This window comes from Chelonoidis abingdonii, chromosome 1, assembly GCF_003597395.2.
Source record: "Chelonoidis abingdonii isolate Lonesome George chromosome 1, CheloAbing_2.0, whole genome shotgun sequence".
Taxonomy (NCBI): Eukaryota; Metazoa; Chordata; order Testudines; family Testudinidae; genus Chelonoidis; species Chelonoidis abingdonii.
Window position 1 is genome coordinate 207,289,352 of NC_133769.1, and position 22,257 is coordinate 207,311,608.

The 22,257-nt window shown below is 41.8% G+C and overlaps 1 protein-coding gene across 1 annotated transcript in view; it reads right to left on the reverse strand.

The window, feature by feature from the left end:
* Positions 1–1,684: 1,684 nt before the first annotated feature.
* Positions 1,685–22,257, reverse strand: part of DSCAM (DS cell adhesion molecule) — a 665,984-nt gene continuing 645,411 nt past the window's right edge. Inside the window, exon 33 of the mRNA XM_075073839.1 lies at positions 1,685–2,599. Coding sequence (XP_074929940.1) covers positions 2,259–2,599 — 341 coding nt within the window. The 3' untranslated portion in view covers positions 1,685–2,258. The remainder of the gene's footprint in view (positions 2,600–22,257) is intronic.

The following is a 22,257-nucleotide window of genomic DNA, read 5'->3' on the forward strand; positions in this document are numbered from 1 at the left end:
ACCATGGTGGCTGGGAGTTGTGGGGTTCCCCCTCTATCCGCAGCAGTTGGAAGCTGCAGGGTGACCATATTTTCCTAAGGAAAATGGGATACCCCCAGCTGCTTACCTGAGGCATCCCGCTCCCCCCATCACTGAAATCCTGAGGAGGGTCCCTCAAGAGTCTGTCACCTGTCACTGGAACCTTGCAGGGAGCCCCTTGTCGCCTGTCACTGCTGTTGCCTGTCTGGAACCCTGCCAGGGCCCAACTGTCTGCCAGCACCAGTCCCATAGCCCCAGGGGCTGAAAAAAAGAATGGAAGTCAGCAGGGCCAGCTCCAGTGTTTTTGCCACCCCAAGCGGCGAAAAAAAAATAAATTAAAGCCGTGATTGGTGGCAGCTCTACCGCTGCCGCTTTGTTCTTCGGAGGCAATTTGGTAGTAGGTCCTTCTGTCCGAGAGGGACTGAGGAAGTCAGGGATTCGGTGACTTCCATGACCTCTGTGACATAAACATGGCCTAGTTGTCACCCTCTATTTCTCTGTTGGCCTGCCAGCTGAAAAGGCCTTTGGCCACCTTCATTTTGTCCCTTCTGCAGTACCAACTACATCATTAGTGCTTAGGCCCTGATGTAATAAAGCATGTAAGCACATGTCTGAGTCCCATTGACTTCAATAGCATGTGCTCAAATACTATGCTCAGTGGCTTTACAAATAAATAATAAAATAATAAGACATACAGTATGCTACCCCATTGTTATGGATATTCCATCAAAGAGAGAAAGACTAGAACACAGAAATAGGAGCTTAAAGATTACTAAGGTTATTTTTTTTGTTGTGTTAAACACACAAACTGTATTGGTTTAATATTTTCTATTTTCTGCAAAATAAACAATATTTTCACATAAGCAAAAGATGCAATGAAGATCCATTAGTGGGGAAGTCCTTGGTAAAAAGAGGTTTTTATCATCCTAGAAAGAAAAGACAGGTTGATAGCAAGCACATTTCTTATATTTGCTTAGGAAGTAATGCGTACAAAGAATTTTCTGGATGGCTAGAAAGACCCACCTTGTCCTATCATAGGGTGAAGGTTGACTATTCAGTCCTGAAGTAGACAACATAACAGTGAAGCCAATGGAAATGATACCTACATAAAGGCCTAAAGATTTACCCCTAGAGCAAAGTAACACCAAAACACTTCTTGTTACATTTTCAAAATGCTAACGAAGGGCCTGATCAAAAGTCAATAGAAAGACTCCCATAGACTTAAATGGGTTTTGGATCAGGTCTAAAGAGCACACAGAAGGTCCAATGCTGGTTTTGTTCCAAGCACCTCACTCCTTTTGAACAGTCTTGCCCTTTACCCATTAGCAAGGGATCTCTGTCTATGCAAACCCCAATAAATTTTAAAGGTACGTCCCTGCTCTCCTTACATAGGCCAAACTCCATTCTAAATCAAAGATTCATAGAATCTAAGGCCAGAAGCGATTCTAAGGCACAGGCCATAGGACTTCCCTGAATTCATTCCTATTTGAACTAGGTCATCTCTTTTATAAAAACATTCAAACATCAAAGTCAATGAAGGTTTTGCCTGTGTAAATTATATAAGGAGAAGTGCTGAAATAGTTACTGGACATAAAGAAAACGAAGCACAGCAGAAAGCGATGCAAGAAAAGATCACAAATAAAGGCAGAAGACCCTTTTATTTCGCATAGACAAAATGCAAAGAGTGTCTCATTAAATTATTTGAAAAAAAAGAAAAGAAAAACCAAAAGCAAATTGATCCCCTACACTCCACTGACAGCACTCATCCTAATTAACAACAAAACAAAAAGATCGATCAAGGGCCCATTTTCTAATTAAAAAAAAAAGTGTGCAAACATGACAAAAGACTTTTTGATTTCCCAGATCAATCTCCCTGTTAAATTCACAAATAGGGTGATTTGTTTTCCTTCTTTTTAATCTTGTGTGATGGAACTTCCAGTTAAAATGTTTTATTTAGTCCCCATGCACTTTGTAGAAAATCAGTAAAAACACAAAAGCTTGTGAAGATCAGAAAACTGGACTTCTTTTACCCAAAAATTCAGATGTCCAGTCAGATGAAGCTCACGCTCAGACAGAAAAAAAGCAGGAGAGTCTTTGCACTGTCTATAGTTTGCATTTTTTTTCAAATATTTTGGCAATCTTCTTTAATTATAAATATTGGAATTCAATAAAAAAGGTAGCTTTGATTGTTTTTTTTAATTGTAAGTATTTACAGCCACTGTCCAGCCATGCTCTTTTTGTTATACCAGGGTGTAAGATTTTGCGTAGGGATTGTTTCCTTTCAAGTGGCCCCGGGAGTCCAGCAGGGATTCTTGGGAGCTGCTCATTTTAGCTGCCTGTCCTAGCTCAGCCCCTTCTCGCTGAGGTAATGTTGCCACGGCACCAGGTTGCCATGACTGTACTTCTCTTGTGGAGGATGTTTCCATAGGTATCGGCTCCAGAACTGTGGGACGCTTCAAGGTTCGGCTTTTCTGAGGTTCCAAGCAGGCTTGGCCCAAACCCAGGTCTCTGCTAGTGCCTGAAACGCCTCGGTTCAACAAAAAGTCCATTCTAAGATACGGTGGCAAATGCATGAGGTCACCTGTGAAGAAGAATATGAAAAGACACCTCTTAGTTATCTTCATGCAATTCAGTAAAACTGCCTATTTGGCTGATATAGACTCAAGCATTTAGGCAGCCATTTAATCTGATTTCAAAACAAGGCTTCCCTGACCCAGTCAGAATGTTCATAATGCAAAGGCAACAAAGTTGGTCAAAATGTATTTTATTTTGTATGAAAAAAAAACCTGAAGGACTTTTTCATAATTTATTGTTAAAGACCAAAAAAAAAAAAAATTTGCTTTTGGTTGTCAAAAACTGGAAGGCTTTGGCTATTGACCTTTGAAAAATATTGGTTTGGTTTTTAGTGACCTCCCCTCCTCCCCCCGAATTTTGACTAAAGGCTCCATCTAGCACAAAAATAATTAATTATATAACATTTGGATGAAATAACACTAGGTGACAAATTTAAACACCCCAAAGTCAAAATATAAAAAAGTGAGGGCCCTAATAGTCATCTCAGTGTGCCCCCTCTTTGCACAGCCTGTATGTCTTATGACATCCATCTCTGGTCCCCAACACAACACCATCTGAGTGGTAGAGAAGTTCTAGCATCCCTGTTGTACAGATGGGGAACTGAGGCACAGAGACTAAATCTGGTAGAGCAGGGTATTGAATCTGGGTCTCCAGATTACCGAGGTTAGTGGCCAACACACTGCAGCATGCGCCTTCCTTTTCTTATGGTAGCCATTTAATTACACACACATTCACTTATTAGCATACACATTAAAAGAGCAACACGGGGATACAAAATACAACACATGAACAATTAACACTGTTCAGTTAACATTACTATGAACCCTCAATTTTTTCATTTCCTGACTTTTGAGCATTTATAATTGTAGCCAATAATGCTACACTGACAGGGCTAGAGGATTTATGATTGCACACTTCCTCCCATCATTTTTTTTGCAGGCAAGGGGCTTCGTACAGAGCTAGGGAACCCACTCTCACTGTTGAATTGGAATAGCCTCTTTGGAGCTGCTCTGTGGTCACTGTGCACCATGTGGGGAAGATGATGTAGGGTATCCTTGTTCTTATGCATGCATCTGCCCATCTGCTAGCCCTGCTACACAAACCAGTTTAATTTAATCTAATATTGTCTTATTCTTTCATAGACTCACTTGCAAAAATTCAAGGAGACCAGAAAAAAGAAGTAAATTTAAAGCATGTCTCCTTCCAAAAAGCTTTGATATTGAAGATGTATCCATGGGTGATGATGGTGGGAAATACCTTCAGATCTGGATGCTTAGTATAGCACGATAATGACAATTTATCTTTTTTGGGCCTCCACTCCCATCCACAGCCACATAACTGAAGATCTCTAGACTGTACCTCACCAGGTTCCAGAGTCTGGGTTCCAGCCCAAGCCCTAATGTCTACACTGTAATTAAACAGCTTTCTAGCCCAAGCCCCATGAGCCTGAATCAGCTGGTGTGGGTCAGCCACAGGTGTCTAACTGCTGTGCAGATATACCCTAAAAGGGGATGAAAGTTCTCAGAAGCTTATAGCTTTCTATTACAATGCAACGGCAACCGCTTCCAGCATCCCATGATTTAGATAAATTGGAGAACAGCATTTTCACGTCAAAGTACTCCTGTAAATGGATAGAATTCCCTTCAGGGTTATATGTAAAATTACACCTGTATTTATAAAATGAGTGTATGCCAAATGTTTTAAGTAAAAGTCCTTTCTAGCACAAATAATAGTACATACAACTGAACTGCTGGAAATGGCAGAAGTACAGGCTGGTCTATATCAGTATCATAAACAGCAGAGGACTTCTTGATACCATGTTGCAGAGAGAGTTTGATGTGGACACAGTGACAAAATGAGAACACATGCATGGAATTAAGCAACAGGCTGCAACTTTTATTAAGCTTTAACACAAGGGAGGGGCACTACCTGCCAATCAACCTTATTCTCCTATCTCAGACATTTAGTTGGTTCCAGGACTCCTTACCATATGACCCATAACATGAGGTGGCTCTCCTCAGTCTACCCCCCAAGACTCAGCTCTTTCTCTCAGTCCTAGCACCTTTCCTCTGTGAAGAGGATAGAGGGTGCTGCAGGGCAGGGACCGCACCCTGCAAAGGCCACAAGGTCTCAACCTATCACACGAGCCCAAGGCCCATCACCAAAATCACAGGTCTTTTACCTCTGGGAACTGTTCATTTTATTCTTTTACCCACATTGGAAACCGGCCGCAAGTTGAGATGGATAAACAATTACATCCAAGTAGCTCATTTAGGTAGTAAGTATGATCCTACTTAACCCATGGTGGCTTGAAAGTGCTGCGAGAAAGGCAAAAATCTCACTGGTTGTCTGCCAAATGGCACATGGGAGAAAAAATTCCTTCCTGACCCCCTAAACAGGTAATTGGTTAGCCCTGAAACATCTGTCAGGCTGGGTTCACATTCCTAGTTCGGGTGGATAGGGTGGGCTGCTGGAATAGAGCCGAATAAGGCTCCACATGGCCCCTGCACTGGACTAAATTCTGGGAGGTGGGGAATGCTCGCCAATAAGCACCCCTCTCCAATGGGTGCCAAAGACTCCCATGGGAGGAGCTACATATTGTGCCTTGGCAAGTTCCTCCCTCCCTTGCTACTGGGACTGTCCCCCTTTCACTGCTGGCCTGGTCAATTGATGCAGGTGGGTGGTATTTTTGACTAATCAAACTGAAAGTTGCCCAATACTTTAAAATAAAGCAGATTCTTTACCTTGTCCTAAAAGTAAAGGCAATGTTATTGTTATCAAAAATAGCTTCTATTCTAGCTTCTAATCTATTCATGATTTAAAGTCACAGACAGAAAAATTGCTGAGAAGTTATATTTGGACAGAATCACAGTTTATTCCTGTGAATCTCCTGCAGGCACCGTTTGGCACCATATGTTTTATTCTAGTTACATTTCTAATACAGCTCTACAGTACACGGTATTTAACCCCCACATAGTAGGATGTAGTGCACGTCTCAGGATTCAGCTGACATACTGCAGCATCATTTATACAAGAACAGGAAAAACAGTGTGTGCCAGTAATCATATGGTTACCACTTAAAAGATGAAAGGCAAATTGTCAAGGGCCTAATAATTACTACTGTACACTTCTCTGATATCTCATTCCAGAGTAATTTACATATACACGAGTCACTTTAACTACTGCACTACTGCAGTCACCACAAGGGTGAAGTGCATCAGTACACAGCTACACTGCTAGCTGGTAAGGACAGGAAGTGAACGACAATGCATCCAACTGAAATGAGAGGAAGAATTATGGTAGATGATATGTAATTACCTATACAGGCCTGTGGGATTCACATATTTATGCTTGCAAACATTTTGAGGTTAGGTTATTAGCCATCAGGACCTGGGTTTTATGTTGCATCTGAACAATGATACACAGCAGCACAGAGCCCTTTAACACCATGTTGGAACATTGGTTCCATATGCTTCAGGGAACAAGCGCCACCTACTGTACTGAATCACCAAAACAATTTTTGCAAAAACAGCTTTTTCCCTGGAGATCACTCTCATCATAGTAATGATTTTAGTGCACTTAACTCCTACTACCCACAGTGGAAGATGATATAGCTGTACCACTTCATTAAGAATAGCATGGAACTGGTCATGTCTTAAATATGCCATATAAACTGGCCATTTATACCCATTGCAGCTTGCACTATATGTTCCATGATATACTTTATGTAACAGTAACAAACTCAGAGTGAAAGCCAGATCTTGGATTATTGGCAGGCCCTACTCTCATATTAAGTATGCATTTCAATCACTTACCACTTTGCTGCTTCCTGAGACTAGTGGATTAAACATGGATTGTAAAAAAGAAAAGTGTTTAACTTCATATAGCTGAAGTTTTACTTTCAAGAGGCTGGATAAAAAACAATATATATATACACACACATTTGAGAGCTTTCTGTTCTATATGAAAGAAAAAGGTTTCCCTGAATCCACTTCTGCTAAGAGAGTCTTTAATCTTTACAAACAATATGCAGTAAATTTTATAGTAATTTGCAATATGAAGGGGTGCACAATTTTAACAGGATTGTATTAATACATCACAAACTAAGAAGTGTACTAGATACAACCTAGATGGAGCTACTATAAGGTGGGTGCACAACTGGTGAAAAATTGTTCCTAGAGAGTAGTTATCAGAGGTTCACAGTCATGATGGAAGGGCATAACGAGTGGGGTCCCACAGGGATCGGTTCTGGGTCTGGTTCTGTTCAATATCTTCATCAATGGTTTAAATAATGGTATAGAGAGTACACTCATAAAGTTTGCAGATGATACCAAGTGGGGAGGGGTTGCAAGTGCTTCGGAGGACAGGATTATGATTCAAAATGATCTGGACAAACTGGAGAAAAGGTCTGAAGTAAATAGGATGAAATGCAATAAGGACAAATGCAAAGTACTCCACTTAGGAAGGAACAATCAGTTGCACACATACAAAATGGGAAATGACTGCCTAGGAAGGAGTTCTGTGGAAAGGGATCTGGGGGTCATAGTGGATCACAAGCTAAGTATGAGTTAACAGTGTAACACTGTTGCAAAAAAAGCAAACATCATTCTGGGATGTATTAGCAGGAGAATTGTAGGCAAGACATGAGAAGTAATTCTTTTGCTCTACTCCACACTGATTAGGCCTCAACTGGAGTATTGCATCCAGTTCTGAGTGCCACATTTCAGGAAAGATATAGACAAATTGGAGAAAGTCCAGAGAAGAGCAACAAAAATGATTAAAGGTCTAGAAATCATGACCTATGAGGGAAGATTGAAAAAACTGGGTGTGTTTAGTCTGGAGAGGAGAAGATTGAGAGATGACGTGATAATGGTTTTCAAGTACATAAAAGATTGTTACAAAGAGAAGGGAGAAAAATTGTTTTTCTTAAACTCTGAGGACAGGACAAGAAGCAATGGGCTTAAATTGCAGCAAGGGCTGTTTAAGTTGGACATTAGGAAAATCTTCCTAACTGTCAGAGTGGTTAAGTACTGGAATAAATTGCCTAGGGAGGTGGTGGAATCTCCATCATTGGAGATTTTTAAGGTTGGACAAACACCTGTCAGGGATGGTCTAGATAATACTTAGTCCTGCCACGAGTGCAGGGGACTGGACTAGATGACCTCTCGAGGTCCCTTCCAGTTCTATGATTCTATGATTCTCCAAAATCCACTAATACAGTGTGTCATCTTATCTTGGATTTACCCTGAACACTAGCTATTTTGTGTGATGTGCACATTTTCATATTGTAACGAAGCAGTAGTTTTTGTAACAAGAAAGAAGCATCAGTCCCTGCAACTTCTAAGATAAACAGATGATTACAAGTGTTGAAAAAGAAAACTTTCAAGAATCTAACATTCTCTTTACCCCCTTGCTAGGACTGGAGCCATAACACGGCATGAAAAAAGTCTTTGATTTGTTAGAACTAATATTTCTGACTGAAAAACAGTCTTTGAAATATGACCACGGGGTCCACTTTAGCTTCCTAGATCAAGGGTGAGGGTATTTTAAGAAGATAAAAAAGGATGGGAGAGCCATGGCTACAGAAGTAACATGGCAAGATTTCATTTCTCATATTTCTGGATACATTGGTATATTTGTTTTTCGGTTTGTTCCTACTCTGCCGAAGTTGAATTCAGTTGAATGTCAAAATTTTCAGACAAAGCATTATGAGATTTTAAGATGGTTCATTGCCTTTGATGCTCTAATTACCTCTTTTCAGTGCTGTGTGTGCCTTATTAGCAAAGAAAGCAAACTTTTCAACTGCATAAGCACTGCAAATGAATACATTTAATAATTTATGCATTTAGGCTTAATTAGTACAAAAGCCATTCAGAATCTACAGCTTTCTGATGGGTTTAAAAACAAGAGACATACTGTCTGTGGAAAAATGGAGCATGTACATCATTTCTAATCATCCATTCAAATATGAGCCCAGCAATTTAATTGAGCATTGACTTTGTCCTTCCTTCTGAGTGGCCAAACTTCTACAGCAGTTGAAACAGTTCACACAGTTCATGTTATGACATGATATCTTCTAGAAAATTAAAATAACCAAATACTGTGACTTCCCTACATGCATTTATCATTTACAATATTTTTTTCCCAGAAAAGGGATGTTTCCGAAGGCTGTGACTGCACTGCAAGATAGGTGTGTTTTTACACTGAGAAAGCAAACGACGGAAAATCCTAGCTGAGATGAGTAATTGTTAACTTCATGCAGCTAAGGGAGGTCAGATCCAGGCTGGGAAGCATAGGGATGACCTTGACTGGCTACAATGAGATAAAAACTACTTATGCTTTTCCTCCACTAGGATTTTATAGTGAGATAGCTATTTTGATCCAAACCAAACCAAACCACCAATTAATTCAAACCCAAACCAAGCCCATTTCTTTTTACCTGTGAAGACATAGCCTAAGTACCCTTCAAACTTCAGAAAGTTTTGCCACCTTTTTTTAAACTCTTCCACACAAGCCAAGGATCTGAGTCATGCTCATCACAGGAGTTTTGTAGGCTACAAAAAGATATCCTTACCAGTTCGTATGCATTATCTGTGTGGTGTGTCTAATGGTTCATGACTTTGCCAAATCAAAACCAATTTTCACCTGAACGCTCCAAAGTATTTCTCCTCAATGACGACCATTTTCCTGACAAATTTCAACATTCTATTCCCACCTCTTGAGGTATGAAATGGGTTCAAACAAAGGGGGCAAGATTTTGAATAATCAAAAAGGCTTTTCATTCTCAAATATGGCTAAACAGTTTTCACTCAAACATTAAAAAAAAATTCAGCTTGGCTGATTGCAGGCTAGGAAACATCAGTTTGAAAGAGACATTTCAGAAAGTTACAAGTGGCTGAAAATTGGATATCAGGAAATTCTTAGGTAGCCTTAAATAGGGCTCTTGTCTCAATCTAGCTGTAATACTTCTTACAATTGTTGCTGTCAGGATTTTGAAATGAGATCTTGCACCCACATTGTCCGTTTTATGCTGCACTGAACCAAAAGAGTTGTCTGTGTTGCACTACAATAATTTCCATAGCAACAGGCTATGAAGTTATAAAAATCACAATGAATAAGTGAAGTTATGAGAAAGAAAAAGCCTCTATTCAAACACAAACCTCTTAGGATTAGATAGTGCTCATGTTTTACTCAACTGAGTAGGACAGTAAGAAGGATTAGCCTTGTGTGTCCTTGCTTGGCCTACATAGATCTTGGGTTTGAGTCTGACGGAGAGCACATCTCTTGCTTTGTGAATGCTAGCCCCAGAGAGAAACTCTGCTCTGCTTCTTCCCCTTCTTACTCACTGGCAGAGTAACTGGCCAGTGATCAAGGGGAAATAAGCTCTATCCTTTCAAGAGCTAAAGTTACTTATTCTCTTTCACAGGAAAAGGGGATCACCTGTTCCTGGCAAATAGAAATTACATCACCCTTTACTAAGCACTGAGTCTCAGGGTATGTCTACACTGCAGCTGGGAGGTGTGATACCCTGCACAGACATACATGACGCCTAAAAAATGCAGTGTGTCCGCAGTTGCATAGGTTAGCTGCCAAGTACAATCCCATCTGACCCCTTGGGTATATAGTTGGGCAGCTATCCTGAGACACCACCTGTGTCACCGTGGTCACACTGCTATTTTTAGTGTGCAAGCTTGAGCAGAGCTAGTGTGAATCTGTCTACCTGTGCTGGGAATTACACCTCCCAGCTGCTGCGTGGACTTACCCACAGGCTCAATTTAACCCTTAAATAAAATGAAAAGGAAAAAGTTTAGAAAAATATTCACCCAATATTTTTAAAATGTTCACTTTTTTCAAGATTGCTCCAGTGTGCAAGTCCCTCTAAGTGAAAAACAGGGCATGAACACAGCCAGGGTGTTTTTAATTAATATACTAATGTGGAAAACTCAACAGAGGGCAGAGTGATCAAACAGGACTCCAGTGTGTGTTGAAGACTAGCTGAAAGGGAACTGAAATTTTCCCGTGAAATTAGTGACTGCTCAACTGAACAGCTCTCAGCCAAATGGAGCCCTCCAGTAACAATGAGCTATGGAAACCTACGTTCTTTTGGACACTTCAGAGCACACTGGATAACCTCTAGGCCCTCTAAGAAAACAGGCAGGGTGACTGAAAAACAGATGAAACAATCTTTCAACTTTAATAGGAAGCTTTCCAGAACACATGCTTTGTAGCAGTCTCAGAGCTCTCTCTGGTTGCTGAATCCCTTAGATTAGCCTAAGCCAGAAGAGGAAGTTTAACCGCATGCTTTATACCACAGCACTTGACTTTCTCCAGAGGAGGGAAAGAGAACCAGTGGGGAGGAGATATGGATCTTAGTTGGATGGTCTGTGCAGAGAGCCAGGCAGGGTAACTCAATTAGAAAGAGCCAGAAACTTCCAGAACAGATTGTGGTAGTTACTAGGCAAGCTCAATAACTGTTCTGAGGCTGTATAAGAAATTTTCATTGAGGGCCACTTACCTGGCAGGTTATACCCTAGTAGCCCTCTGGGAGTAGAGCCAATCAGAGCCTTATGGACTCAGCGACTGATTGGCACAGGACCAAGAAATGTGACTGCAGTGAGGCCCTGTACTACTTTGGATACATTTCTGTTGCACCAGCAACTGTGAGAATCAGTCAGCTATTAACCCAAGGGCTAGAATGCCACTACCTGTGGAGATCCTCAGGCTGTTTGTTTGCTGACTGAAGTGCTTGAAAGGACTGAGGTGCTGCCAATCTCCTCTAGTTCTGAAGACTACAGGTGACACACGCTATATACTATGGTCACACTATAAAGACTGAGAAATCATCTCCAAGAGGAGATCAGTGGGGAATGTATCTTGATGTGTGTGCTGAAGTATAGCAAGTGTTATGACAAAACCTTATATTTGAATCTTTGTAACAGAAACAAAGGGGGATAATACTTAGTCCTGTCGGGAATGTAGGGGACTGGATAGATGACCTCTCAAGGTCCCTTCCAGTCTTATGATTCTATGAGTCTATGAAAAGTCTGTGTATGGAACACCAATAGCTTCACTGTGTAATAGCTTTTGTTTAAAAGTTATAGTATTCCCAATACCATTTACAATGTTTGAAACTATTAATGATGTGTTTTGTGTGCATTAAATATTTGTGTACGGTAGGCTCTCTTTGAAATTGACTGGGACCTATTAACACCTATTTACTAAGGTTTTACCTACAACACCCCTGAGGTTTAACTTGGTATATTGCTTTTCAAAAAGTCCTCAAAAGACAAAATGCTGGCCTGTGCTCCAGCAAAGAGTCAAGCTCAGGTGCAGGAAGAAGGAGAGTGTATAGATATAAAAGCTATTGCTTGAGTTATCCGCTGCCTCTCCTATTACAGAAGGACTGGGCCTAGCCTATTCACTCCTTTTTCTACCCCACACACTAACACAGAGCTATCATAGAACTATTATCTAGCCTGAGTTGGAAAGTGTTCGTCAAAGAAGGAGTGGCTCTATTATTGACTAGCCATGTAGCCAGGAGAAAAAAGGAAGTGGAAGTGTAACTCATTCTCTGATTGGCCAGGAACCTAGCTGTGAAAGCACTGACTAGTTCTCAGCTTGGTTTGAATGCCTTCAACTAGAGCTCAAACGCCTATGAAAACACCTCAAAGGGCTCACCTTTTGGCATATTTAAATGAGTTAAAGGGTTAATTTTGAATGGAATCCAATAGGGATACTCAATTTTTGATGCATTTTAGTAGTTTGCTAACTTGCAGCTAGGTGACTGTCAGCTTCTCTGGAGGTCCCACCAGTTGGTATTGGGGCGGGACGCAAGGGTGAGGCAGTGGAGAGTGTGGAGCATGAGCGTGTACAGAACAGGAGTCTGGTAGAGGGCAAATATACTGGTCACTGGCTGAGTAGTTTTCTGTTCCCTGAGTGACCAGAGCAGGGCCTGCACTAGAGTAATCAGGAACCTGCTAGAATCAATTAAGGCAGACATGCTGATTAGATCACCTGCAGCCAATCAAGGCAGGCTAATCAGGGCACCTGGGTTTAAAAAGGAGGAGCCAGAGGAGAGGAAGAGGAAGTGCGTGTGAGGAGCTGGGAGCAAGAGGCACAAGGAGCTGAGAGTGAGAGGGTGTGCTGCTGGAGGACTAAGGAGTACAAGCATTATCAGACACAAGGAGGAAGGTCCTGTGGTGAGGATAAAGAAGGTGTTTGGAGGAGGCCATGGGGAAGTAGCCCAGGGAGTTGTAGCTGCCATGCAGCTCTGTTACAGGAGGCACTATAGACAGCTGCCCAATCCCACAGACCCTGGGCTGGAATCCGAAGTAGAGGGTGGGCCCGGGGTTCCCCAACCTCCAAAATCTGATCGACACAGGGGAGTTGATCCAAAAACCATTAGGTGGGGGAAGATCACTGAGGTGAGCAAATCTTGCCAATAAGCGCAGGCCCACCAAGGAGAGAGGAACTTTGTCACAATACATTTGTATTAAATCCAATGAAACATACTTAAACAGTGTAACCTATTAATTGGATACTGAGGCATAGACAGTTCTAGTTTGAAGCCTCTAATAAAAGAGTAAAAGAAGTACTTTTCTCCTCTTACTTGCCCAGCAGAAGATGGGTTACTGACTTACCAGCACTAGACTTAAAACTTGTCAGTTGCCTCATATTTAAGTAAGCATTTGTATTTAGACATCTTAGCACAACATCTTCAGTATAAGGTATTTGCTACAGTAAGAAAGTACAAGGAACATGCAAATCTTTGCGTAATTTTAGTTATGTGTATCAGGTAAAAGTGGTACATGCTTTAAGGGCTGCCACTGTGCTGTGGCATGGCACTAGAATGGAATTAACTCAGTACCATAATGGCAGGGCCGGTGCAAGGATGTTTTGCCGCCTAGGCAAGAACTTCCAGCTTGCACCCTCCCCATCCGGCCTGAGTGCCCCCCCCCCTGCAGCTTCCCCACCCCCACCCTCCGCCCTGAGGCACCCCCCACCCAGCTCATCCCTGCTCTGTGCATGGCACGACGCACCAAACAGCTTTAGGTCCACAAGCCTGGGAGGTGGGAGAAGTGAACGCAGCCATGGTGTGCTCAGGGAGAAGGCGGCAGGGGTGAGCTGGGCCGGGAGTTCCCCTGTGTGCCACCCTCCATTCACTTGCTGCAGGCGCCTCCCGGCGTGGCGTCTGCGCCAGCTTCCCTCCACTCCTAATGCCAGTTGGCGACAGGGGCATCCGACGATCCGGACGCCGCAGTTTCTTCCAAAGAGATGGCTGCCCCCAATCGCTAGTGCACTAGCACCGCGTAGGTCACTTAAATGGCTTGCCAACCGGCCCTGATAATGGAAGTACTCGAATCTTGGATCCAACAGCTGGTGGGTGGCGATCCAGGTTTTGACAATTACCAGTGACAGCTGCTAGATCTGAGTGCTTGTGTTCAATACGAATGAAGCAGCAAGACTGTAAAACCCACCTCTTGGGTACATCACATCTCTTGGCTCATCAGCCGAGCGTGTTTCATGTTTTGAAAGGCACGTTAGAAACGAATGATCTCCAGTCGCATGAGGCGATAAGAGAACGTACTAAAGTCGATCATCAGTTATGCTAGATTAGTAACACTAGTGTTAACACTAGGTTGCTCAGCTAAGCTGGATGAACTGAATGAAATTCTTTAAATAGGCACCATCCCATAAAGTGCCACTTGAAGAGACCTGATACACCTCACAGTATATCCTGGGATTTTTAGGATATTCAGACGTGGCAAATATAACATGAGTTCAAACCCCCAAATGATGTTCGATAAGAATCTCTCTCTTTTTTTTCTGTTACAGGAGGCACTATAGACAGCTGCCCAATCCCACAGGACCCTGGGCTGGAATCCGAAGTAGAGGTGGGCCCGCGGGTTCCCCCCAACCTCCAATCCGATCGACACAGGGGAGTTGAATCCAAAACCATTGGGGGGGGAAGATTCACTTGAGGTGAGCAAATCTGCAAAAGCGCAGGCCCACCAAGGTCAGAGGAGGAACTTTGTCACAATACATTTGTATTAAATCAATGAAACATACTTAAACAGTGAACCTATTAATGGATACTTGAGGCATAGACATTCCTAGTTTGAAGCCTCTAATAAAAAGAGTAAAAGAAGTACTTTTCTCCTCCTTTACTATTGCCCAACAGAATGGGTACTGACTTACAGCAAGACTTAAAAACTTGTCAGTTGCCTCATATTTAAGTAAGCATTTGTATTTAGACAATCTTAGCACAACATCTTCAGTATAACAGGTATTGCACAGTAGAAAGTACAAGGAACATTGCAAAATCTTTGCAGTAATTTTATTTATGTGTATCAGGTAAAAGTGGTACATCTTTAAGGCTGCCACTGTTTGCTGCTGGCATGGCACTAAGAATGAATTAACTCCAGTACCATAATGGCAGGGCCGTGCAAGGATGTTTTGCCGCCCTAGGCAAGAACTTCCAGCTTGCACCCTCCCATCCGGCCTGAGTGCCCCCCCCCGTGCAGCTTCCCCACCACCCACCCTCGCCCGAGGCACCCCCCCACCCAGCTCATCCTGCCTGTGCATGGCACGCGCACCAAACAGCTTAGGTGCCACAAGCCTGGGAGGTGGGAGGAAGTGAGGCAGCCCATGGTGTGCTCAGGGAGGAAGCGCGGCAGGCGTGAGCTGGGCCGGGGAGTTCCCCTGTGTGCCACCCTCCATTACTATGCTGCAGGCGCCTCCCGGCGGCGTTCGCCAGCTTCCTCCACTCCTTATGCCAGTGGCGACAGGGCAGCCGACGATCCGGACGCCGCAGTTTCTTCCAAAGAAGATGGTGCCCCCAATCGCTATGCCTAGGCACCGCGTTAGGTCACCTAAATGGCTTGCCACCGGCCCTGCATAATGGAAGTACTGAATCCTTGGATCCCACAGCTGGTGGTTGGAGATCCAGGTTTGACAATACCAGTGACTAGCTGCTAGATCTGAGGCTTCGTAGTTCAATACGAATGAAGCAGCAAGACCGTAAAACCCACCTCTCTGGGTAACATCACATTTTGGCTCATCAGCCAAGCGTGTTTCATGTTTTAAAGGCACTTAAAACGAATGATCTCCAGTCGCATGAGGCGATAGAGAACGTACTAAAGTCATCATCAGTTATGCTGGATTAGTAAACACTAGTGTTAACACTAGGTTGCTCGTAAACTGATGAAACTGAATGAAAATTCTTTAAATAGGCACCATCCCATGAGTGCCACTTTGAAGAGAACCTGATACACCTCACAGTATATCCTGGATTTTTAGGATATTCAACGGTGGCAAATATAACATGAGTTCAAACCCCCAAATGATGTTCGATAAGAATCTCTCTCTTTTTTTTCCCTGCTCTGTGCATGAGCACGAGCACCAAACAGCTTAGGTGCCACAAGCCTGGGAGGTGGGAGAAGTGAAGCAGCCATGGTGTGCTCAGGGAGAAGGCGGGGCAGGGGTGAGCTGGGCCGGGAGTTCCCCTGTGTGCCACCCCCTCCCATTACTTGCTGCAGGCGCCCTCCCCGCGCTCGTCTGCCCCAGCTTCCTCCACCTAAATGCCAGTGGCGACAGGGGCAGCCGACGATCCGGACGCCGCAGTTTCTTCCAAAGAAGATGGTGCCCCCCAAATGCTAGTGCCCTAGGCGACCGCGTAGGTCACCTAAATGGTTGCACCGGCCCTGCATAATGGAAGTACTGAATCCTTTGGATCCCACAGCTGGTGGGTGGGAGTCCAGGTTTTGACAATACCAGGACAGCTGCAGATCTGAGGCTTTTCTAGTTCAATACGAATGCAGCAGCAAGACTGTAAAAACCACCTCTCTGGGTAAATCAACATCTTTGGCTCATCAGCCAAGCTGTTTCATGTTTTTAAAGGCACTTAGAAACAATGATCTCCAGTCCATGAGGCGATAGAGAAAACGTACTAAAGTCATCACTCAGTTATGCATGATTAGTAACACTAGTGTTTAACACTAGGTTGCTGCTAACTGGATGAACTGAATGAAAATTCTTTAAATAGGCACCATCCCATAGAGTTGCCACTTTGAAGAACCTGATACACCTCACAGTATATTCCTGGGATATTTTAGGATATTCAACTGGCAAATATAACCTGATTCAAACCCCAATGTGGTCGATAAGAGTTATTCTATTGATTTCAGTAGGCTTTGGATCAGGCCCTGCTGTTGAAATCCATTGTTAAATCTGACATAAACCTTGTCTACATACAAAATACAAGCTGACATAGTCACACTGCTCAGGGGTGTGAAAAATCCACACCCTCTGAGCAACACAGTTATGGCACCCCAACCCGTAATGTAGATGCAGCTAGGTTGATGGAAGAATGCTGTTATTAACCTAGCTACTATTGCTTGGGGAGGTAGTCTTCCTACACCAACAGAAAAACCCACTCCTTCAGTGTAGGCTGAGTCTACACTATGTGATTATGTCAGTGTAGACATGGCCCTAGAAACCTTATGAAAAGCTCAAAGTTAGGCTGTAGTTTCAATCTCTACTAATAACAATAGTAGGAAGATTTGGAAGCAGCAAAAATTCAGAATCAAAGGCTGTTGCTGATATATAACATCCCTGAAGTGATGCTCAGAGCACAGTTAGTGTAACTGGGTCTCGTTATGCCCTCCAGTGGAAGTTATTTGAGTGGTGCTGACAGGGTGCATTGTGTAATTCTTGCTAATTTATCAACTGGGGCCAGAAATCCAGATTTTCTTACTTAAATTAAGAACTTTCTAGCTGCTGACACCAAAGGTTGAACAACATAAAATATGTATATATTAAAAGTTACCATCTAAAGAAGCCTTTACACTGAGAAAAAATGCAGTTATGATAAGGCTATGCTGTTACATTGATTACCTGCACATACCATGACACTTGTTACCTTGCACATTATGGTCTGACAAGAGCATGATCATGTTCTTGCAGGTAATCACAAACTAACACTTCCAGCTGCCAACATTTTAGATATGTTGTAAATCTAAAATTGTAATAAGGTCCCCTGACATAATGGAAAGAAACAGAACCTCAGGTATGGGCTAGTTGTAATAGGGACACCTGTAACTCACCACAGCATCTCATGGCACAGCTGGACCATTTACTGTTTCTATGGAAACAATTGTTTCTGGTTACTCTGGGATTGCCTTGACATAGCATATAAAAATCACACAGCATCTCACAAAACCAGCAAGATGAAATGTTTCACTCATTATTCATTAAAATGATGCTTCTTAGGTCAATTTAGGTCCAAAATTAAGGTTTTGTAAAACCAAAGTTTTAAAAAATATCAGATGAATAGAATTGTTTTCACAAACTATTGTTTTCATTAACATAAAACCAATATTTTTTATTTGGATTTGAACATTCCCTTGTAGCAGTGTCTGCAATCTAAACATTTCAGCAATGGGCTAGAGCATTGCCTGAAAACAAACTATAAATTTAACCCCTGCTTTAAGTGCAAAACTCTGCCTTCACTATGGAGTTGCATCCATTACCTCCATGGTATAAAAGAAACTAGGCTGTTTAATTTTATTTTCAGCTGAGAGAAATACAAAGAAAGTAAACAATCTGAATTAGTAATGAAAAGTAAAGATTTTTATAAATCTTTCATTTTTAATCATTTAAGTTGTTGCTAATAAAGAAGGACATTTGTGTTCTTTTATACATATGCATGATATAGAAAAACACGGGATTTTTTTTAACCTGACAGAAAGTGAAAGAGAAAACAAACTACACTGTAAACTAAAGTAGTCTAAAATAAGTACTTGTGAAAAACCAGTTATAAACTTCCAAATGAGAAGAATGAAAATGAAGCATCAATTGAGAACAAGATGAAAGCAGGTCACAGTTCTGCCGTTTGGCACTGTTACTGGAATCTGTGAGGAACTGGGCTCTCATTCTGTTTTCTTCTAACACAAGAGTGGGATAAAATTACCTTCCGTGAGCTTTACTGATTCATATATAGTAGCTGCAGAAGCAAACTCCAACTCCTCTACCCCATTGAACTGAATATAATGTTCAGGTCTATCATACTCTGTTTAAACTGAAATGTTCACACTAAAGCTGGCTCGAAAACAGGATTGGATCAAAAGAGCTGCAAGATTTAAGCATTAAAATCACTTCAGTATAGTTTCCGGTTTGATACAAAACCTGTACAGCCATTGATCTAACACTGTTCTAGTTCAATATTAATGCAGCAGCCAGGTTATACTTGTAAAAATGAACCTCACTCTGTAAACCAATTAAGGAAATGACACACACCAGTGATTTAAACTCTGTAATGAGTCTCTATTAAATGCAGAATTAAGCGGTTTGCAGAACATTAGCTTGTCAAGGCTCAAAGATGGCTAAACCCCTGATACCCCAAAAAGAAAAGCCGAGAGAAGATGCTGAAAATTTCTCTTTTCATCACTGATGTGCTGCACCTGTGACAAGATGCAGACGGCATGGATCTGAATTTTGAAGAGGTCCTCCTGGTTTATCAACAGCATAATAAAACATAAATAATTATCCCAAACATAGAGAAAAACATAATAAAACAAGATGTTAGATGCCATTCCTGCAAGGCTGATCCAAGGGAGTAACTTCAGAATCAGGAGATGTGTAAGGGTTCTGCCACACAGTACACATTAGGGGACTTGCTAATGAAGATGAAAAAAACATAGTAAAAATCTATGCACAAACATTCCACCTGCTCCATTGTTTTCCTGCCTGCTTTGATTAGCCTTATCCATCCAGTTTTCTCAGCCCTTGTCCCGGGGCCATTTAACTCTTTTATAGAGTCAAGTTGATGATTTGAATCAGTCTTGGAACTGCTTCCAGCAAACAAAACCTTGACTGAAAATATTTTCTAGTGCATGTTAAGTCACATGATGCAAATATTCAACTGAAAAAGCATCCCCCTCCATCTGGTCACCCCATCTCAAAAAGAATATAGCAGAACTGGAAAAGTTACAGAAAAGGGCAACAGAAGTGGTTAGGGGCATGGATCAGCTTACTTATGAAGAAAGATTAAAAAGACTGAGACTGTTCAGTTTAGAAAAGAGAAAACTAAGGGGGGACAGGATAGAGGTCTATAAAATCATGACTGGTGTGGAGAAAGTGAATAGGGAAGTGTTATTTATCCCTCCATATAACACGTGAACCAGTGGTCAGCCAATGAAATTAATAGGCAGCAGGTTTAATATAAACATAAGGAAGTACTTCTTCATGCAACACATAGTCAACCTGTGGAACTCATTGCCAGGGGATGTTATGAAAGCCAAAAGTATAACTGAGTTCAAAAAGGAATTAGATAAGTTCATGGAGGATAGGTCCATCAATGGCTATTGGCCAAAATGGTCAGGGATGCAATCCCATGCTCCAGGTGTCCCTAAACCTCTGACTGCCTGAAGCTGGCACTGGACAACAAGAGACAACACTAGATAGTTCTCCTGTTCTGTTCATTCCCTCTGAAGCATCTGGCACCAGTCACTATTGGAAGACAGGATACTAGGCTAGACTGACCATTGATCTGACACAGTATGGACATTCTTATATCATCCATTTCACTCTTTTCAGTCAGAATCCTGGGACAGCTGCAGAACTTCCTCCTGCAACATTTGTGCAGGTTGAGGAGCATAGAATTAGTATTGCAAATCCAAGGATATTAAATAAGCACTGTAAAGAACTGGGTAATGCTCCCTATGAGATCTCTAGCAGCTATTGAATGTTGATGGTAACTGGAGAGGGAATCCAGGTCCCTTCACCAAATAGAAAGGATGGACCTGATTCTCCATTGCCTTACATCTCATGCAGTCATTCACATTTCTGCAAATTCTCTCACGTAATTAGGCTATCAGGTATAAGAAAATGGAGAATTTTGCCCAATTTTTGACGAAAAATGGAGTGACCATATAAGTGCAAATTTTTCACATTGAGTTAAAAAAAGCAGGAAGAAACCCAATGCTACTCCACCCAGTTTAATTAACTCTATAGACTTGTCGCTATAAAGGGTAATCTCAAATCACACAACCTGCAACTACATGATTTATCAAACAGCATACAGGTTTCAGTTTAGATGTGAACTTAAACCAAAACTCCAGATTCAAACACACTGAATCTTTAAGGAAATTCAGTTTTAGTTCTGGAAACAGACTTTGCGACTTGGACTCACCTCTAGTTTCAACCAGTGCAGAAATACAAGAGAGAGAAAAAAGGGACATGAAACATTCATTTTCTCAGGTCAATACTGTTCTTGAGTCAAGCCTCACAGTCATTAATAAATCTCCAATGGCTGAGTTCATATCAGGTTCAGGTACTGCTGCCAGCCACTTTTCAGCAGAAATTGAGTTTCAAAATAGATTTCCTCTCCATGTTGCACTCTAATCTTTGCCAGGTAGAAAACTGAACCCCCAGCTTCAGCACCATTGAATTCATCACATACCAGTTCACATCTCTTTTGCCTGAGTTGCAGGGCTAATGTTTGAAAATAAAGAATGAACCCTTTGAACTTTATTACTGCATACTTCATTTTTTCCCCTCATTGCACCGAGTACCTTATTTTTATCCATACTAAACGCGTCTGGAAAATAAGATTTGTGCCCAGGCCACTCTCTTAACTTTCACCTCCTGCTTGGGATCATAAAGCAGCACTCCACATGCAGCATCTAATCTTCAACATCTGCTTGAGGGGCTTTATGAGCAATTATTTCATAGAAGTGATTGCATTCTGCATCTCATGGGCTTGTCCTCACTTAGAAATTTTGCTGCTTTAACTATGCTGCTATACTTAATGTGGCAAAACCCACTTGCATAGATGCAGTTATAGTGGTATAGCTTACTGTGGTTTGGTAAGTGGAATAAGATATACTGATATAAGATGCAGTTATACTAGTATAACTGCATCTTCACTGGGGCTTTTATTGGCAAAGTTATGTTTCCAAAAGAATCATATCCCTAACTAACATTGTTATGCCAGAGTAGACCAGACCTCAGTCTTCTGGTAGGTACGTCTAACATTGAATAAATTAGAAATTAAAGACCTTATAAAAGTTGTTATTGATAAAGGGCATATAAGAGAATTTTTGGACAATGTAAGCATATTTAAATCAGAGGATCTGGATAACATGCATACTAAAAGCTATATTGGGAGTAGTTCTTCACATGGCTACACAAAGGATAGAGGACAGCCAGGAGTCCATCCCTCAGACAGCCTTCACACTGGGTGCTGTGGGGACTGCTGGGGCTTTATGCCTGCCATAATCCTCACGGAGCAAGTTACCAAGGAGGGGTGGGGAGTAGGCAGAGCCATAATTCCTCCCCCCACAAGTGACACTAAATCTATTTCATTTTATTATGACTTCTGTTGATGAAGCTATTACAAGATTTAAAATGATAACAACAGAAATGTATTTTTAATAAACTCCATGACTGGTATGTTTATTGAAGTTAGAATAATTGTTGTGATAACTCAATTTTGTGTTAATATTTTCAAAGCAGAAAATAGCAACATTATGAGAAAACTTCAATTATGTCAAGGGGTTTGCTACTCACTACTGTGACACCTCCCTGTGGCCGCACCTGGGGATTATCTCTCAACCAGTCTGATGCACCCTCCTTCAGTTCTTACTCCCCCCTCTCTTGAATCAA